The 20,102-nt window shown below is 42.8% G+C and overlaps 1 protein-coding gene across 3 annotated transcripts in view; it reads left to right on the plus strand.

The window, feature by feature from the left end:
* The window catches only part of SLC12A2 (solute carrier family 12 member 2), a 187,819-nt gene that overhangs the window by 82,594 nt on the left and 85,123 nt on the right, over positions 1-20,102 (plus strand). For all 3 annotated transcript variants that reach the window (XM_073625029.1, XM_073625049.1, XM_073625039.1), the window contains 2 exons: positions 3,159-3,298; positions 16,403-16,513. In XM_073625029.1, the coding sequence (XP_073481130.1) occupies positions 3,159-3,298; positions 16,403-16,513 (251 nt within the window). The remainder of the gene's footprint in view (positions 1-3,158; positions 3,299-16,402; positions 16,514-20,102) is intronic.

Raw genomic sequence — 20,102 nt, forward strand, 5'->3', positions numbered from 1 at the left:
TAGTGACCCTGTGACATTTGGAGCTACAGCATAAAAAATTAGGAAGTGCTGTAGAACTTTTACTTTGTCCATTGTTGATTGCTCAACAATAGCATCACTGATGTTATATTAGCAGTTTTAGTTCTAATTAAATTTCCACTCCCAGTGGTATAGGTTGTCAGAAGCACTTAAACCAGGTATGCACTACAGTTTGTTAGCTTTTTTTCGTGCAAAAAAAAAAAAAAGACGGCTCTGTACTAAGTATGCAAGGTTAGTCCACCGATCTCCCCTGACAGAACACTCAGATCAGCTCTCTCTGCCATTGGCTGAGAGCACTGATCGGGAGTTGGCCGGCGGCTGCTGGTTTTCCAGCATGCACGTCCGACAGAAGCTGGCCGAACGAACAGACCGGCCTACACACTGGCAGAATGACGGTATTTTTTGTACCGGCAAATGTCTCCCAACATTCTGCCCGTGTGTGTATGGGGTTTTACTTTTCTCTGTACCTCTACATAACAGGTAATTGTCAGATTGGTGATACCAACATCAAACTGATATGATTGCTGCATAAAATGAGATCTGACCTCTACAGACAGTGTAGAATTGTTGTTTCATCTAATTAGTGGGCTGCTGTTTGCCAGCCTTTGTTACACTTTAATAAAACTGAAAGTTTTACCCCAAACTTTATGGTTTCCCTGGATTGTTTAAGCTAGTCTCTAAGCAAGCAGCTAAATACATTACAATGCAAGTATGGAAACTGTTATCCTGGTGCATCAACTTATATAGCCAGGTCTTTAGCCAGTGGAACAGAAGCATAGCTTGGTTAAGATGGTGTTCTGCCTTCTGACAGGACAATGAAGGATTAGCACATGAATAAGGTTATCTCGCTTCTCACTCTGCTCTTTCCTTCTGTCAGTACAACAGTTTGCAGTAAAGCCTGATTCCTAGGACTTGCCCCCCATTACCCTGGTCTTAGGCCACTCTGTGCAGGTGATTACAGATGGCTAATAGGAAGACAAATTTACTTATACTAACTCACATTCATGTACACACATACTTACACCAATGCATTTAAAACCGCTTAAAGTGTCACTAAACCCACATCATAAAAAAACAGTAAATGGTGTATTACATGCTGTTCATACTAACTCAGTCACTATGAGATTTTTTTTTTTTAAATTTATTCTGCCAAAATACCTAATTGATCCTGCCGCTCTCTATCTCTACCTTCTGTCCATGTACCCAATTCAGCTAGGGATTTTGCAGCTATAGTAGCAACTCTGCACATGCTCAGTTTTCAGTGAGTTTCTATTTTGCACATTTCCTCCCTATGACATCTGAGCAGTCCATGTGACCAGAGAGTCACATAGCGTATACATAGTGGTAAATGACAGCTCCCTCCCTCCCTTCTCCATGCCCACTAACCAGCTAAACACAATGGGGGAGGGGGGCGGGTTATTACATGTAGATTAATAGAGGCTTCATCTCCCTTTTATTCTAAGACACATTCTGGAGGAGTGTGACACAGCCTGTGTCTGGCATAAATCCGCCCACACCATGTTATTTTCACTAAATAATAAGGATTTGATTTCAAATATATATTTGTATGCCAATTTAAAACAGTTTATTGATATATATATAATTTTTACTCTGTATTCCAAAGGTTGTTTTTTTATTTTGAACATGTGACCAGTAGCAGAGGACTAGAGGCTCCTCCTGCTTATGTTTCCCTGCAGACAGGCTGGGAAAGAGCTGGGTCATGTGACAGCTGTATATCGATTAGAAAAAAGGTACTAAGTTTTTTTTTGTTTTTTTTTTTTTTTTTTTTTTTTTTATTAAAATAATTACAGTGCCATCACCCACATACAGAAAAGGGGGCACAATGTAGATTAGATGGTGTGTGTTTAGTATCACTTTAAGCATTTTTTAAGCAAGAATCAGTGTTGTTTTTTTGCTTAGAGTTCAGCTTTAAGGGCATGTGACTGAATGTATTACCAGATACAAAGTCACATAAAACAGATCACACAGTTATGACATGAACATACTCTGCAATCCTTTTCCTAAAAATAAACATAGATTTTCCTTCCTTTAACAAACCAGGCACAGTTCAGCTAACCACAGTGTACTTAATAGAATCGGATGGAGGTATGGGAATTTCTTTCCTGAAATAAATGATACCTTTCACTTTTGAGATGGGAATACACAGGTTAGAGATGTGTGTGAGTGTGGTCAGTGTAAAAGTGGTTGAATCCCCCTATCCCATTGATTAGGAAAAATAATGCCTCTAATGCATTCAGGTTTTATTGTCTGTTTAGTACCACATAGTGTTTACAAGACTCTGCTGGTGTGTACAATACCATTATTGCCTAAAGCGTCGTTCCCTGCACGCAGTTGGAAAGGGTCATAGAGTGTGGCAGGGCCTGTAAACACTGTACAGACCTAGGAAAGCAAGGCAGTGCAAATGTCTTGGAGGTATTATATTTGTATTGCTAGCTGTAATGGGCAAGCCCTGATTGTTGGAAGACACGGTAGCTCATAACTGTATTTACGCTGAAAAACCTTCAGTTTCCTAAAAAATGGAGATCTTGAGGGTTGGTGGTGGGTTGCTTTGGGAAGTTAAATGCATTTAATGACCCCCCTTCTTGATCTAGAGGGCTCAAATGCTCGTCGTCATGCTCCACTGCTGCTACAGTGCATCGCAGAGTGTTACTGAAATTCCATTAGATTCATTTAAAGCCAACGCTTTGAGTAGGACAGTGGTAAGGCTCATTGCTGTTCCTGGCAGTAGAGCACAGCAAGACCTTTGGTCCAGGGAGCTAAGGTGATTCATGTGAGTATTAGTAAACTGTTCAATCACCTCAACTCCCTTTGATTTACTCAATTTTTTTTTTTTTTTGTTTTGTTTAGGTATGCTACAATTATTTCCTTAGTATCTAAGTAATGACATCTTTTTATATACACAAACGCACATGTGACTTATAGCTACTGTCATAGGGGATAATTTAAATTAAAAGTTATTTTTATGCTATTTTGTGTAATATTTATTTACAATAATTACTTGAATTAATCAGGCAATTTCATATCAAATCTCAAATTATTGGATCCCTTTTATATCAGTGTAAGTGCATTGCATATAAGTATGTTGGAACAGTTGTCAATCTATTTTTCATTGTTTGTAGGAGGTGCATACTACTTAATTTCTCGAAGTTTGGGACCAGAATTTGGAGGTGCAATAGGACTGATCTTTGCATTTGCAAATGCTGTTGCAGTCGCTATGTATGTGGTGGGATTCTCTGAAACTGTTGTGGAATTGCTGCAGGTAGGTAATTAAAGGATTTTAAACAAAGAATACTTAATAATGCATTATCCTACTGAGGTACAAACTTTTCTTATAACTAAAAAGTCTGACAATATAAACAATATATGCACCACAAGATCAAAACCTTGTGTTTGTATACTTATACAATATACTTAAAAATGTGTGTCTGTGCTTATGAGCTAGCCAACACCAGTTTCTGATTCCAAATTCACAATTAAACAAATTCATATGTCCAGCGCAACAAATATACTTCTCAGTTAAACAGTGCAGAAACATTGGCAACCTTAATCCAGGCAGTATGTATGTATAAGTGTTTGTTGTCGTACAAAAATTCAAAACCATTTAAAACGCCCCAATCACTCCATAAACACCTCTTATGCCCCGTACACACGGTCGGATTTTCCGATGGAAAATGTCCGATCGGAGTGTGTTGTGTCGGAAATTCCGACCGTGTGTGGGCTCCATCAGACATTTTCCATCGGATTTTCCGACACACAAAGTTGGAGAGCAGGAGATAAAATTTTCCGACAACAAAATCCGTTGTCGGAATTTCCGATCGTGTGTACACAAATCCGACGGACAAAGTGCCACGCATGCTCAGAATAAATAAAGAGATGAAAGCTATTGGCTACTGCCCGGTTTATAGTCCCGACGTACGTGTTTTACGTCACCACGTTTAGAACGATCGGATTTTCCGACAACTTTGTGTAACCGTGTGTATGCAAGACAAGTTTGAGCCAACATCCGTCGGAAAAAATCCTAGGATTTTGTTGTCGGAATGTCCGAACAAAGTCCGACCGTGTGTACGGGGCATTAGGCCTAATGTACACGGGACGCTAAGGCAACCTCTTCTGAACGATTTTTTTGACAGCTTGAGACCGGCATTATAATACGCCTGTTTAGCCGCGTTTAGTCGCGTTTTGCCATGTTCGCGTCTAGGAGCATTTAAGAACACCATAAGACCCTCCCAAAGCACAACAAACAGTATTTCGGTTCAATACAGGGCATTTTCACCCCCTTCCTTCCCAGGCCAATTTTTAGTTTTCAGCGCTGTCGCACTTTAAACGACAATTGCGCGGTCGTGCGATGTTGTACCCAAAAAAAATTGACGTCCTTTTTTTCCCCACAAATAGAGCTTTCTTTTGATGGTATTTGATCACCTCTGCAGTTTTTATTTTTTGCGCTATAAACAAAAGAAGAGCGACAATTTTGAAAAAAACACAATATTTTTTACTTTTTGCTATAATAAATATCCCAATTTTTAAAAAAAAATAAATTTTTTTCCTCAGTTTCGGCCAATATGTATTCTTCTACATATTTTTGGTAAAAAAAAATCGCAATAAGCGTATATTGATTGGTTTGCGCAAAAGTTATAGCGTCTACAAAATACGGGATAGATTTATGGCATTTTTAAAAAATATATATTTATTTTTTTTAGTGGCGATCGCGATTTTTTTTTTCGTGACTGCGACATTATGGCGGACACATCGGACACTTTTGACACATTTTTGGGACCATTCACATTTATACAGCGATCAATGCTATAAAATTGCATTGATTACTGTGTAAATGTGACAGGCAGTGAAGGGGTTAACCACTAGGGGGACACAAGGGGTTAAATATGTTTCCTAAGGGAGTGTTTCTAACTGTAGGGGGCGGGGACGTACAAGGGGAGGAGACCGATCAGTGTTCCGCTGTACTAGGAACACAGATCGCTCTCCTCACAACTGACAGGACGTGGATCTGTGTGTTTACACACACAGATCCACGGTCCGGCCCGGTTAACGGGCAATCGCGGGTGCCCGGCGGACATCGCGGCCGCTGAGCACACGCACCGGGTCCCGAGCAATGCAGCGGGCGCGCGCGCCCCCTAGACGGCCGGGAATCCCAGGCCGTCATATGACGTCCACCCAGGATGGGAGATCCCATCTGTGGACGTCCTATGTCTATGGCTGGGTAGGGAAGTGGTTAACTATTCAGCCATTCTGTGAATGAGTAGCAGCAGCTCAGAGATCAACAGTGTAGCTACCTAAATTCTGGTGCTTTTACTATGGATCCCATAATGAGCATATGTGAGGAAATTAAAAAAGCCAGAAATTTCATGCAACTGTTTGATCAAGTCGGGGGGTCAAGCTTAATGGTGGGGTCATCTGGTTCAAATCTAACAACATATAGGTCAAATTCCGATTCTACTTTGGCTAACAGCAATGCTAGTTGTGTATTGGATTGGATCCTGGGGTCATTAAGGGTATATAAATGGTCCATGAAGCATTGCAAGCAATTACAAGTTTTTAAAATATATTTTTTTAGTGATTTTTCATAATTTGCTATCATTTTTAAGTTTTGTAATGTAAAAAAAATAGGGCATCTTTAAAAATGCTTCTAAACTAAAACACAGCAAAACGCCGGTACCGCGTTTAGACGCGTTTGGCGTCTGAAACGTCGTAAACTTAGGCATCTGAACTCGTTTTTTTGCCTTCAAAGAAAAGTCTCCAAATGCAACTGCCTAAAAACGACACTAAACGAACCTGTTTACATGTACACAGAAGATAACATTGGATGAGTTCAGGGGCAGCTGAAAAAACAGCCAACTGCCTCTGAATGTCTGTTTTCCAGGCCTTAGTGTTCCTTGTAATAAACAAGTCTAAAAAATCCTCGATGTAATTTCACCTCTTCCTTTCACTACAACTCAAGTGCAAATAGATATGTGTTCAGCCTTGTTGATTCACCCCTGAATTAAAGGAGGTTTAATGCAGTAGTGGATATTTATGTATATGATATTTAGTGATGTTTATAGTATCACTAGTGGATATTAAGGGATTTAAGTGCTGCACTTATTTATTTTCTTTATAATAAAAAGTAACTTTTCTCTTATAAAATTTAAGCTGAATGCTTAAAAGTTGTAATCCAAGACCCTGCACATAATTATAGTATAGAGTTGGTCAACTTCATGTTCTGCCTTAACATAAATCTAATGCATAGAGTGTCTTAAATAGGTACTGAATGCTAGGCATTTTTTACATTAATGCATCCTCTGCATTAAGGTGAGAATTGCCCTAGTATATTTTCTTGCCTCCCTGTCCCCAAACACTTACCTGTAGTACATCTTCACTGCCACTGGATCCTCTGATATGCGCCATGTCCCCCATCTTCTGGGTTTTAGAGGTGGATACTAAGGGCAGTGTTCTCCTACTTCCATCAGTCAAATTGCTTGGAGGAGGGAGCAGAGATCTGGTTTGTCGGGCACTTTGTGTCTATTGATACATACAGCACTGGCCAGCAGCACGCATGCATGGATGTCACCTATGCAGCCGGTTAGTTAAGATGACACCCAAAAACAGGGAGAGTTGCCTGCAGCTTGGGGACCAGCCACAGAAGAACAAAGAGGGCAATTTAATCATCCTATAAAGTAAATGTGGCCCTCCTCTTTAAAAAATATTCCTTTAAGCTTGCCATATGCTATATACATTTCGGCTGATTTCTGATGAACTAACTAAAATTCACTTAGTTGGTGGCCCTGTTGGCCCCCTTCTGCCCAACATGCTTCATTTGAAATATCCAGGCAAAAAAGTGTTGGCAGAACAGCCATATTTGGGTATTCTAAGGTTTCAGAGTTCACACTGGCTTAAGAACAGGTGTTTGAGAGGCGTTAAAAAAGCCCCTCAAACGCCTATGCACAAGATTCAATAGACAGCACATTGTGCTGTTCACATTACAAAAACTTGAAGCGTTAGCGTCGCTTCACTTCAAAATGGAAGCTTCATGTCGTTTCAGGAGACGTTGAAGCTTTTCAACGCCTCCTTTTCAAGTCTATGGTAATGCGCCGCAAACGCTTGGTGGGCTTTTTCCACGCGGTTTTGGGCCGGTGGCAGAGCTTTAAAATCTATCACTTTCCATTGTGGAGCAGTTTTAACGCTCATCAGACTCTCATCAAATGCTACGGAACCGCACATAGAGCGTTTAGAGAGCATTGTAACGCTCATGGAACGCCCCATTCTAAAGCTCATTGATGCTTGTCTGACGCCCATACTAACGCTTTACAAACGCTATAGAAGCGTTTGAGCGTCAGTAATTTAGCAAGTGTGAACAAGCCCACCAACAGCTGTCAGAATATTATAGCCCAGCCAGGAGATTCATCTATCCATGCTGTATAGACTGCAGGCTAACTAAAGAAAATCTAATAGTGTATTACCAGCAATAGTTCCATAATGGTGTGTCAGCACTTCTATGACATTGATTTTGAATGTTTTTAGCTATGGTACTTTTTTTTTTTTTTTTTACCTGGTGCTTAAAATCTGAGGCTTGGTTCTCCTCCATCTTCAGCTTTTTTTTTTTGGAGTTGCTTGGCTGTCTGTCTGGGACAGAGCCATGTCATTCTAAAGAGGGGATGATGGGCTCTACTACAGAGGCTCACTCTTGCTTCAAGCTGAATTCCAGGCTACATGTGTAGTCTCACCTAAATCTGCATCATTTTGCTGTTAATACCAGCTACTCTCTCCTTGTACTACCCATTGCAGTCTTGTAACGGCAGTACTGACATAATTATGATGGCAATGCCTATAGTGGGTGAACCCACCATCTGGATCTCCTGATGTGTATTTTTTTTTTCCCCTTGACTGTCATTCTGAACCAACGGCTTTTAATATTAGCAGATATTTGCAACCACATTTTCATCCTAGCCTTATAATGTTTTTTTTTTTTTTTCAACAAGTCTTTATTGATTTTCAGAAGTAAATTGACAGGTACATAAAGAGGTAAATGAGTACACAAAAAGATGTGAGAGTGCGGGCGCAGCCGCGGTGGTCGCTTGGTACAATATTACAGTCAAATTTGCATTCTTAAGGTTAGGTGCAAGAGATAGAGATGATAGATATCATACATTGTGTGAAACATTCAGTTCATCTTGCAAGGTTAAAACGCTTTAATCAATAATGAAGGGCAAAGATACGTGAAAGTCGTTGTATACGTTTGTGTGTGTGTGGCTCAGTGTTAGCTTCGTGGTTACAGAGTATAATGTATCTCATTCGTTGTGGTGTTTGTGGGTATGTATAGTAAATATCAGTAAGGGGAGGGAAAAGTACTGATAAAAATAAGAACCTGAGGGAAACAGCTGAGGAATAGTGGGGAAGAAATGAGTATGTGGGAAGGAGAGGGTGGTGAGCCTGTGGGTTGACACTGGGTTAGACCAAGTTCATCAGCTTCAGGGTGTCGAGAAATGGGTGTGGCTATAGGGTGTGCTACTATCGGGGACGTTCAGTCAAGTCATTTCCATTTTGTATTCATTCGTTGTGGTGAAATGTATCCAGCATGACCATGTTTTAGTGAACTTAGACTGTGTGTCTTTGGATTGGTGGATGAGGTCTTCCATGACCTTTGTTTGTTGGGTGCGGTGAAACCAGTCTTTTATGGTAGGTGGTTCTGTGGATCGCCATTTGCGGGGGATACACATTTTTGCCGCGTTCACCAAATGCATAGCTAGAGATTGCTTGTATGCCGGTATTCGTGTTTTGGAATGATGTAGGAGGAACATTTGGGGTTCAAAGTCTAGGGAGTAGGTGGTTATTCGTGTGATCAGTTCGTGGACTTTCACCCAGAAAGGTTGGATTTTGGTGCAAGACCACCAGATGTGTAACAGAGAGCCTGTGTCTGTTTTACACCTCCAGCAGGTTGAGGGTATCGTTCGGTCGATTTGGTGTAGAAGGTATGGTGTGCGATACCATCGTGAGAGTATTTTGTATGCATTTTCTTGGACTTGCACATTCATTGAACCTTTGTGAGTCAAGGTGTATATGTTGGCCCACTCTTGGTCATTTAATTGAATGGAGAGATCTTGCTCCCATTGGCGGTTGGTCCAGTGTTTTGTAGGGGTATGTTCGACATGTAGGAGGTTATAGGTTTGGGAGATCAGGTGGGTGAGTGTGCCCTCAGTTAGACAGAGATTTTCGAATGGGGTTGTGGGTCGGGACCATTCCGGTGCAGGGGAGGGTTTCTGGAGGAAGTTCCGAAGCTGCACATACGTCCAGAATGGAAACTTGTCTATGTGTAGTCTTGAAGCCAATTCAGTTTGGGATGGGAAGCTGCCATTTTCAAAAAATTGATTTGCTCTGATAGTTTGGTGGGGCAAAATATTTGCTAAAAAGGAAGTATGCATGCCCGGTGGGAATTCAGGGTTGAGACGTATCGGTGTCATCGGGCCTTTGATTGAGGAGATATTGTGTTTAGTACATGTAGTGCGGAACGCTAGTAATGTAGGGTTGATCAGCGGATGTTGGGAGTATGTGTGTGGTAATAATGTGGGAGTGATCCATGGTGTGTGATGGATGGGTATATGGGAGAATGATTGTTCTATTTGAATCCAGGCTTTCTGTTTGGTGTGTGCATTCCAGTCGATGATTCTTGCCAAGTGACAAGCTAGTTGATATTTGTGTATGTCAGGAAGCCCTATTCCTCCTAGGAGTTTGGGGATCGTCAATCTTTTGAAGCTAAGCCGTGGGCGTGTTTTTCCCCAAATAAAGGTTGTGCAGGTTTTTTGGTATATGGAGAAGAATGAGGGCGGTAGTTTAATTGGGATCGTTTGCAGGATATATAAAATTCTGGGTAGGATATTCATTTTGATAATTGCGGCCCTACCGAACCATGAGAAGTGTCCCGATGACCATTTAGTTAGGTCTAGTTGTACTTTTCGTAGAAGAGGGGAGTGATTGTAAGTGTATAGGTTCGATAGGGAAGACGGTATTTGAATGCCTAAGTATGGGATTGAGTGTTTATTCCAAGTGAATGGGAAATTACGTTTACATTGTTGACATAAGTCAGGGGGCAGGGAGATATTGAGAGCGGTTGATTTTGTGAAATTGATTTGGAGATTGGAAAGGGTGTGGAAGGTTTCGAAATCTTGAAGCAGATTTGGGATTGTCGTAAGTGGATCCGTAAGAAATAGGAGGATGTCGTCGGCAAACGCGGCTAATTTATAGGTGTGATGTTTGATTTGGATCCCCTTAATGTCGGGGTTAGCATTAAGACATCTGAGGAAAGGTTCTAGGGTAAGGATGAAGATTAAAGGGGATAGTGGGCATCCCTGTCTTGTTCCATTCGACACAGAGAAGGCATCCGACAGGTGGCCGTTGACTTGGACTTTAGCTGTGGGGTTAGAGTAAAGTGCTGAAATGAAGTTTAGCATCGTTTGGGGAAGGCCTGTGGCTTTGAGGGTCTCCCTCATATAGTCCCAGGCCACTCTGTCGAATGCCTTCTCCGCGTCGAGCGAGAGCATGAAGCCTTTGTTTTTGGTAGATGTGAGCCAATGGTGTATGTTAATAGCTTTGAGAGTGTTGTCTCTCGCTTCCCTGCCAGGGACAAAGCCCACTTGGTCAAGATCAATAAGCTGGGGGATCAGTGGCAGGAGTCTGTTGGCTAGGGTTTTAGCATACCATTTAAGGTCTACGTTAAGCAGAGATATTGGTCTGTAGTTGGTGACTATGGAATGATCTTTGTCTGGTTTGGGGATGATTGCTATATGAGCTGTGAGGAGGTCTCGTGGGGGGCGGACTTGTTGGGCAAAGGAATTGAAGGCCTTCAGAAAATGAGGCGTAAGCAAATCTGCGTATGTTTTGTAGTAGCTGGCAGTAAGGCCGTCAGGTCCCGGGCTTTTACCTGCTTTCATTTGTTTTAGGGCGTTAGTGACTTCGGTTAGTGTGAGAGGGGTGTCCAAGTCTTGGGCTAGGGAGTCCGATATGGGGTTTGGGCTGTATTGTTTTAGAAAGTTGGATATCATTTGGAGGCGTGTAGTATTATCACTTGCTGGTGAGGGGGAAGCCAGGTTGTATAGTTTACTGTAGTATTGTACAAATTGACGAGCAATTTCTGGGGATTTGGTAATTTTGTGTCCTGAGGGATCAGTGATATAATGTATGGTCCTGTTGGATCGGGATACTTGTAGGGATCTTGCTAACATTTTACTAGCTTTGTTACCAAATTCATAGAAATTTTTCTTTGAAAGTATATATTTACGTTGTATCTGGGTATCCAGTAGATCTAGTAAATTTTTCCTAGCCTGTATTAGGTCATTGAGGGTTGTAAGTGCTTGTGAGTGTTTGTGTTGTCCTTCTAGCTTGCGGATTCTGTCTAATAGTTCAGAGTGTTGTTTCCGTCTTTCCCTGTTGCGTTTTGCTGCTGCTGCAAGGAAGGTGCCCCTGATTACACTTTTGTGTGCTTCCCAGTTGGTAAGAGAAGAGGTGTCTTCTGGGTTATTTTCTCGGAAGAAGTTGTGTATTGTGGATTGTATTTCAGTTGTGATAGTGGGGTCAGCTAGTAATGAAGCGTCTAGTCTCCATTTTCTGGAGCGGGGAGTGGAGTCAGGGATTTGTAAAGTCATGGAGATTGGGTTGTGGTCAGAAATAGTCATGGGTTCGATGGAAGCGTGGAGGAGTAGGGGTAAATCGTTTTGAGTTAAGAAAAGGTAGTCTATCCTAGAATAGCGATTGTGTGGTGCGGAATAAAAGGTGTAGTCCTTGGTGTCTGGGTGCAGTGTGCGCCAGGTATCGTGGAGTAAGAGTTGTTGGAGTCGGGATTTGATTTCTTTGAGAGCTTTGTAAGGCAGATTCGATGAGTGTGTGGACGTATCTTGGATGGGATTCAAGGGGACATTAAAATCGCCTCCCATTACAAGAGTACCTTCCTGGAAGTTTGTGAGGGCTGTGGTGGTGGATCTAAAAAATGGAACTTGGTGTTTGTTTGGGGCATAAATGTTTGCCACCGTTATAGTTTTGTTGAGGATTGAGCCTTTTATGAACAGGTATCTACCTTCCGGGTCTGCGTGAGAGTCAGTGACTTGCAGTGGGCAGTTTTTTGCGAGAAGGATCGATACCCCTTTAGTTTTGTTGTGTGGGTTTGTTGCATGTATAGCAGTCGGGTAGTGGGCATTGGATAGTTTAGGGGTGCTGTCAGAGCGGAAGTGCGTTTCCTGTAGAAGTACTATGCTGGCTCGGAGTTTGTGCATGGTATGGAGAAGTTTGGAGCGTTTTTCTGGGGTGTTGAGCCCCTTCGCATTGAGGGAGACAATTTTAAGGCTGGGCATGTTAGCTTCGGTTATGTTCGACATTGATTCGAGGTGGTTGAGGGGTGTCTCGTTAAGTAGTGTAAATCTGGGTAGGGGGTGTACTGGGGGGGAAAAGGACCCTGGAGGGGAGGGTTGAGGAGAGGGTGGTGGGGTGGTGGGGGGGTATCACGGGGAGGGGGTGGACTAAACTGGCAATATGTGGCTATTAGATCACTGAAGCAGGTGATCTACGCCACTAGAATTATATTTGCCAGTAAAATTCAGTGGATTAAGATAATTCTTGGGTGCGAGATGTGAATGGAATGCAAATACCACTGTGTGGGGGTTGACTTGTCTGGCGAAAGATTTGGGAACAGAGAAGTAAGAGCTAGGAAGGGATCCGAAAGGTCCATCCCACCTACAGCCTTAGTATGCGAGGTGTGCGTGGGGGATCAACAGTGTGAATTGAGGGGCAAAATGTGTAGAGCTGTTATGAAATAGTGGTGAGGTGTGTGTGGGGAGTTAGAGAGATAATTGTGTTGGGGCGAATATATGCTAGTATGAATAGTCCCCCAAAGAATAGCATTGAGATTCAGTTTATGGGGGTCGGGGTTAGGAGTGGCAACGAGATGTTTGTTGGGAGCGATGTATCGCATCCTAGTATTAGGTGATTCTTGTCGCCATTTGCAGACATTGTACCAGTGATGGGGAGTACTTCGTTTAGTTTACCTGAAAATTATGTATTAGAAGTATGTTGTCTAAGAGGTAATTTTGCTTGCAGAGTATCATTAACAGAAACAAAGAAATATGTTAAATATAACCATATAAACATTTCATAACTTAGTAATGTTCAACCTTTAGGTCAGTAATGAGTGTGCTGGCTGCAGTACCGGTGTCGGAGCGGGGGGTGTGTAGTTTATGATTACCCCTTGTAGGTTACGGGTCTGATTTATGTTGTAGACGAGTGTCTTCGAGGCGTGAGTGGGGCAAGGGGTGGGGAGGTATGTGAGTTTCCGCATGTGTGGCCCTTTTAGGATGGGGCGTTATTTTTTTTTTTTTTTTTTTTTTTTTTGATTAAGGACAAGATATAACTTTTACATGTCCAGTATGGTTAGTGTAGTCTGATGATGGAGCAATGTAGTTAATCAGGGGATGGGATGGTTTAAATGCTGGTGTGTAAACCTAGTTATGGGGGTTCAGCACGTGAGGCTGGAGGGAGGGTTGGTTGGGGTTGCTGTGTCAATGGGTGCATTGTTAACTGGGGGCGTGCAGTAAGCAACCTGGGGGTGGAACAGGTTGTTAGTGTTAACCCCCCCGAGCGTGTAAGCTTGGTGGTGTGGAAGAGGTACTGCAGGAGCAACGTTATTATGTTACAACATCATATAATATGTTGAGGCTAATCACCGAGGGTTATGTTGGGTAAGAGGCGGAGGTGTGTCTATAGGGCTCTAACAGCTCCGTCCTCTGGCACCCTGCTCAGGTGTTAGTCTGAGAGTAGGCGTTACGCAGTAAAAAGTAACTGGTGTAAAACTCTAACCATTGTAGAACTCTAAGTGAAACGTTGCAAAGATATGAATCATTGTGGTGCAAAAGAGGCATGAGGCCTGTCAATCTTCCTTTATCAGGAGGTATTCTAACTCATAGAGTGTTACCTATGGTGCATGCATAACAAACAATACCTATATCATACTGTAGTTGATTGTAGGACGAAAGGAGACCGGTCTATAGGCAGTTCGTGGGGTAATTCGTCAGGTATTTGGGTGCGATGAGGCCGATCGGTGAGTGCTGGTATCAAGTTGTGGATTCTTGAAGTCTCTGGTATGTCTTCCAGGGAGAGTCTGTGAGCGGGGAGAGAGGCAGAGGTTGCGCGGTCATGGCAGGGGGAGAGGTTGAGGAAGAGTCACGTAAAGCCGTGTGTGGATGGGGTTCGCTGGAGCGGCAAGGATCGGTTATCGAAAGTTCCGGTGGTGGAGGTGAGTGTTCGATTGCTCGGCGCGTCACGTCTTTCCAGGGGTCTTCGGCAATCAGTGTGGAAGTGAGGCACGGTGGAGGATTCGTAGGGGAGAAGGATCTGCTTGGGACTTCAACGATCTCTTCGGGCCCTGCGAGGAAGGGGTGCCGTCATGGGGCTGGTCGGTGGATAGCAGGAGCAAGGTGAGGCGCCGATTCTGTGATTGGAAGGAGAGCGTCTTCTACGAAAGGAGGTGTTGTGGGCATCCATGGGTTCTTCTCCATATGATGGATGGTCTGGTGGTAGAGTGTTGAATTCAGAGTACCAGTTAGGGACCGGAGTGTACGGAATGTCCAGGGTACGGCAGAAGCTATCCAGGTCTTCCGGTACTCTGAGGAGGGCAGAGCGGCTTTGATGTATAGCTGAGAGACCGAAAGGGAACTTCCAGCGGTATCTTATTCCTTTCGCTTTCAAGACATCCAGCAGGGGGCGTAAATCTTTACGATGGCGCAGTGTTATGGCTGACAGGTCTTGGTATATGTGGACGGGTTGTCCGTTATATTCCAATACAGCTTTTTCACGGGCTTTTTGCAGGATTTCTTCTTTGATGGAAAAGTCAATTATGTGACAAATTATGTCCCTCGGGGGGTCTGATTCTCTTCCCTTAGGGCGGAGGGCTCTGTGGATGCGTTCCATACCGATTTGTGTGTGTTCAGGGCGGCCTAGAAGGTGGTTGAAGAGGCCTGTCACAACTGCTTTGGTTCTGTCCTGCTCCACAGCTTCGGGTATTCCTCTTATCCGGAGGTTGTGTCTGCGGCCTCGGTTGTCGAGGTCTTCGACGTGTCTTTGGAGGTCCCTCAGTTGTAATGTGTGGCATTCAACTCTGCGGTGTATTGTTTTTACATGAGAGGTTTGCCGCATCGCGTCGTCTTCTACCTTTTGTATGCGGCCTGTGATGGCCTGTAACTCAAGGCGCAGGTCCGTGATGGCCGAGAATAAGGTATCTTTGATGTCAGCCGCCACTGTTTGTAGGTCTTGTAAGCTGGGCTGGCGGTGCGACGGTAATGGTTGGGGGAGCGGAGCGGTGCTTGCATCTGTGCGGGTGAGCGTTATCTCCGATTGAGACAGAGAGGAGCTTGAGGCGGGAGGGGAGGACGCCATTGTTATCCGTTGTGTCCGGAAGATCTCCGGGATCGTATGGCTTGCACTGCCGGTAGTTCCTCTCGGGGACCGGGATCTGCTCTGGGAAGGTCCACGAGAAGATGTTCCCATCGTTTGGAGATGTTTTAGGGGTAGTAGATCCCGTTTGAGGCTCTTTTTAGGCTGAGGTGGGAGAGAGTTGGTGGATCAGGCAGCCATCTTCTCTCCAGGCAAGCCACGCCCCTAGCCTTATAATGTTAACCAAGTTTTCAATTCATGATTTGGTTTTGCACCACAATTAGCTGGAGATGAGAACTAGAAATGGCTCTGACATTGATATTTTCATGTTATTAAATTATAGGTTATTTTCTATACAGTATACTGTAGTGTTAAATATAGGACTGAACAATAAGACCTAAAAGGATGTAACTACAGCCTTTTTCCATATTTCATAATGGTTAGTATGTGGCATTGGGTGTATTCCTCATGCTGTATCCATGTCACATTTCCAGCACCATACATAGCAGGCGAGTTTTCTTGTACACATCGCTGCGTTGTCACAGCAAGGGCCAGACACAGACCAAATGTGCAGTATGAAAATTTAAAGCACTGTGCTTTGTTGATGTCATCAGCTTCATTCACTGGCTGCAATCCAGGAATGTGCCTAAATAGAACAGTTTTACAAATGCCTGTTCATTATACCTAAAGCTGCAGCACGGCACTACCTGCTGGAAACAGCACTTGGTTGTTTACACTAAACGCACACAGGACCTGTCCTGTACTCTGTAGATGTTTCACTAAAGGGACTTGTACAACAGTATGAGTCTTGTATTTAAGTGTGTTTAACGAATGGGGTGAGCTTCTGATATACTGTTGTGGCAGCACCGAAATTTCTAGAATAGTCTTCACATGCATAGATAGAGCATAAATACATTTACTTATTTCATGGTTTTCTTCTTTTTTTTTTTTTTCCTTTCCAAAGGAACACAATGCTATTATGGTGGATGAAGTAAATGATATTCGAATCATTGGTGCGATAACTGTTGTCCTTCTATTGGGTATCTCTGTAGCAGGCATGGAGTGGGAAGCAAAGGTAAGTGTCTAGCTAACCATTTGGTGAAACTTTCTTATATTACATGTTATTGTACTGGTAAATCCGACTGTACATTTAGCCGAAGAGTGAAAGGCAGGGCAAGATAACAAGTACCTGGCAATCGGCACCAATTAACAAACATGTAGGTTTGTTCTTAAAGTGAATGTAAACCCGAAATTTTTTTTTTTTTTTTTTTTTTTTGATATCTTACTGTAAGATTTCCTATCATTTGAGCCCAGTCTTGCCACACAGAGTTAATCCATCTCTGAGCAATCCTCTTTTATTGTTCAGTGAGATAAATCTTGACAAACTGAGAAAAACTTTGTGAAATCCTCCCCCTTGCTGTGAGTGACAGGTGATTTACATCTCGTGCATTAGCCTAAGACACAGGCATTATTTTTTAATTCCCCCCCCACTCCTTTCTTCAGCAGCTCTGCAAGGTTTGGCTGTTCCACACCTCACCATGATTTGGCATGCTGAAGTCATGTGGTTACTTTCCTGTCTTTTCACTGGATGTTAGAGATCATAGCAGAAGTTCAGTGTTAGAAATACACAGGAGAACATGCATGTTGACAAGGGGAGTGTAGAGGTGGGCGGGGATTCTACTGACATCACGACTCCACCCACCGAGCTCCAGACAACAGACCCACCTGTGACAAAAATATAAGCGTAGGATAGTTTTGCTTTAACAAGATGTGATGTGATCTGTAGAAGTAGTGTAATTGTAGATGTAGTTTAATTCTGGGTTATTAAAAATATAGTATTCTATGTCAGTCATGCACATATGTTCTTTCATTAGCATTTGAAAAGGACAGAGACAGTTTTTTCTAGGATCGAAGTGACACCTAGATGCCAATAAAGTTTCCATTAGAGTAAACATAGATTGCCACCTTCCTGAGGCTCAAAGAAAACTGCTAGTAATCTTGGCTAAACGGATCTGCAGGGGGCATTCATAAGGCCCCAGCCAGTCTGCAAGCTTTGATTAATATCAAGAGATCTAAGGAACCTATTTTATCTCTCATAAAAGCTAAAATATTAACGGCAGAGAAATGACAATAATTCCCTTTGATCGTACACCTGATGGGTTACGTGTACATGTAACTCTGTATGTTTAGCAGGTGTGGAATCCTAGGGAATCGCACAAAACCGTTACATGGCGCCTGATTGCGGCAGGCAGGCAGTGATTGGTACTGTTGCGATCGGACTGATGCGCTGGTATTGGAAATCCTATCCATGACCCAGCAATCAACGCCATTCTGGGTCAATTTGACTCCGGTCATTTCAGAACACAAAACCTTCTGTGGGCTGAGACAGGAACACCCCCCAGGGTTGATTGGCCAAGGGCTAAAGTCCAGCCCACATCCATATTTCAATAAATTGGGTAGCCTGAGATATGGACATTGTTCTTCCACAAAGCCAGTTCGAAACTGGGGAGTTCTCACATGTTCCAGTATGCTTCTACTAACGGATAGACTTACTTGGTAAAGTTTATTTCTGTTTTTATCCCTTTTTATTTTCATAGCAAATTGCCAATTGTGTGTCTTTCTGCATTTTTTGTATCTTTTTTTTTTTTTGGTAAATCCTTTTTCTTTGTATATCTTATATGCACTGCCCACTTTCGGGATATTAAATGATAAAATTAATAAGTGACTTCTGTGTACTAAGTTAGGACTCATATCTCTGGAGAGGTTGTTGTGTTTTAGTGCCTAAGTACTCGGTTTAAGTTACGTGCTAATCAGTATGCGATTGCACTGTGTGTTGTCAGATTGCATGCAGATTGTAAGCTAACAGATCTGCCAGACGGAGATCTGTGTGTGTGGTGGCTCAGCAGACCAGTCTGCGGACAAACTGTTGGGTGGTGGCAGACTATCGTTTATTGTGTGTCTGGTGTGTGGGTGTGGGGACAGTGGGAAGAGTGATTAACACCGGGGTTCAAGCTTGCAGAATAGCTGGAGGAACCCTAGAAGTGTGTAGTAATTGCTAGATTGCTCCTCAACCCTTAGAGTGCACCAGATTGTATGTAAGATTTGTATCTGCCTGTGTGTGGTCAGCTAGCTGGATTGGAGTGGAGTCTCCCTCTAGTGGTGGCCAAAGGTAGTGCAGGCTGTGAAAATACTACAGCCAGTCTTACATGCTCAGTATAAGTTCCCCCTTATTCCTTTAGTTCCTCATATACCCCGGTCACGGAACGCACGTCACGGTTAGTCGCCGTGGGCGTGCGGATTCATGACACCACCCACAGAATATGCAGTTTTTCGGGTCTAATAACAGACAGAGGGAAGACATTTTGACAGGTAAAAATACATGCAGGAGGCATGTATATCCTTATAGATAACCCCTATGACAGTGGTTTAGAAAGGATGACATTGGGTTTACATCCACTTTAAGTTGAATTTGTATGTAATTTGCAGCAGTTACTTTTTTAGCTGTAACGTTAGTTTTGCTCACTGTTGCCATGTTCAAAAGATTTCACCTCGCTTTCTGTCCTTTTGACTATTGGAATTTGAAAATTTTGGGTTGTCGTGGAAACAAGGATTAGTGATAAAGCTTCAGTGGAGACACCTATTTCCCATGATAACTCCATATCAGTTCACATATATGCGATATGGATGCATTTTGAACCACATCTGATTCGCATGACATGTTAAACAACATAGTTTTCCATTGAAGCCGGTGTGTTTTCTGAGCACTGCAGTGCAGTTCAGATGCGAATTCCAGGCTCATTGCCTACTACGGGAATGCTTCTGAATCTCACTTCATCAGTTTTGAACACGAATTGAGAAAAAAAAAACAGCGTGGGGATCCCCCCAATCCATTCCAGGCCCTTCAGGTCTGGTATGGATTTGAGGGGAACCCCCATGCCAAAATTTAAATGGCGTGGGGGGGCCATGTCAGGCCACATGCCCCCAACATGGAGGGGGGGGGGGGGGACTTTGATGGGGGCAATGTCCTCTTCTCCACAACCCTAGCTGGTGGTTTTAGGGGTCTGCAGGGGCTTATTGGATCCCCCCCCCCCCCCCCCCCCCCCGATGTGAATGAGTATTTGGGTACATTATCACAAGAAATAAAAACAGACAGTTTTTGACAAGCCCTTTATTTAAAAAAAAAAACAAAATAGATGAATAGTCATAATGCAGCACCATGTACTGCATCCTATGCAGCAAAGCAGACATCAGCTAAAAGGTCCTAGGTAGACTGTAATTATGTCTAGCATAGGGTTTATCGTATCGTTTTGTTTCGTGTTCCAAATGCCCTTTATGGATAAAACCAAATTCTTGATTTAATGATATTCTTTTCTTCTGAGTGGCTAATTCTGATGTTTTTGTAGCTAATCTCCTATGTCCTTTTCACCTTGATCCTTACTCTAATAAAACTAAATAGTGCAAACAAGATTAAGATATTTCTCAAGAATATTATTTTTATTTGGATGTATGTGACAGACCCTTACTGCCTAAGTCTTTTGACCTGAACTTCATCTTAATTAGGACATTTAGATTATAAAATGCCAGTTTAGTCACATGTTGCTCATGTTCTCTTGGTAATTAGGTATTTATGCGTTTCACATGCCTTTAACTAATTTATAGAACCA

The sequence above is a fragment of the Aquarana catesbeiana genome, linkage group LG01 (assembly GCF_042186555.1).
Source record: "Aquarana catesbeiana isolate 2022-GZ linkage group LG01, ASM4218655v1, whole genome shotgun sequence".
NCBI classification, from domain to species: domain Eukaryota; kingdom Metazoa; phylum Chordata; class Amphibia; order Anura; family Ranidae; genus Aquarana; species Aquarana catesbeiana.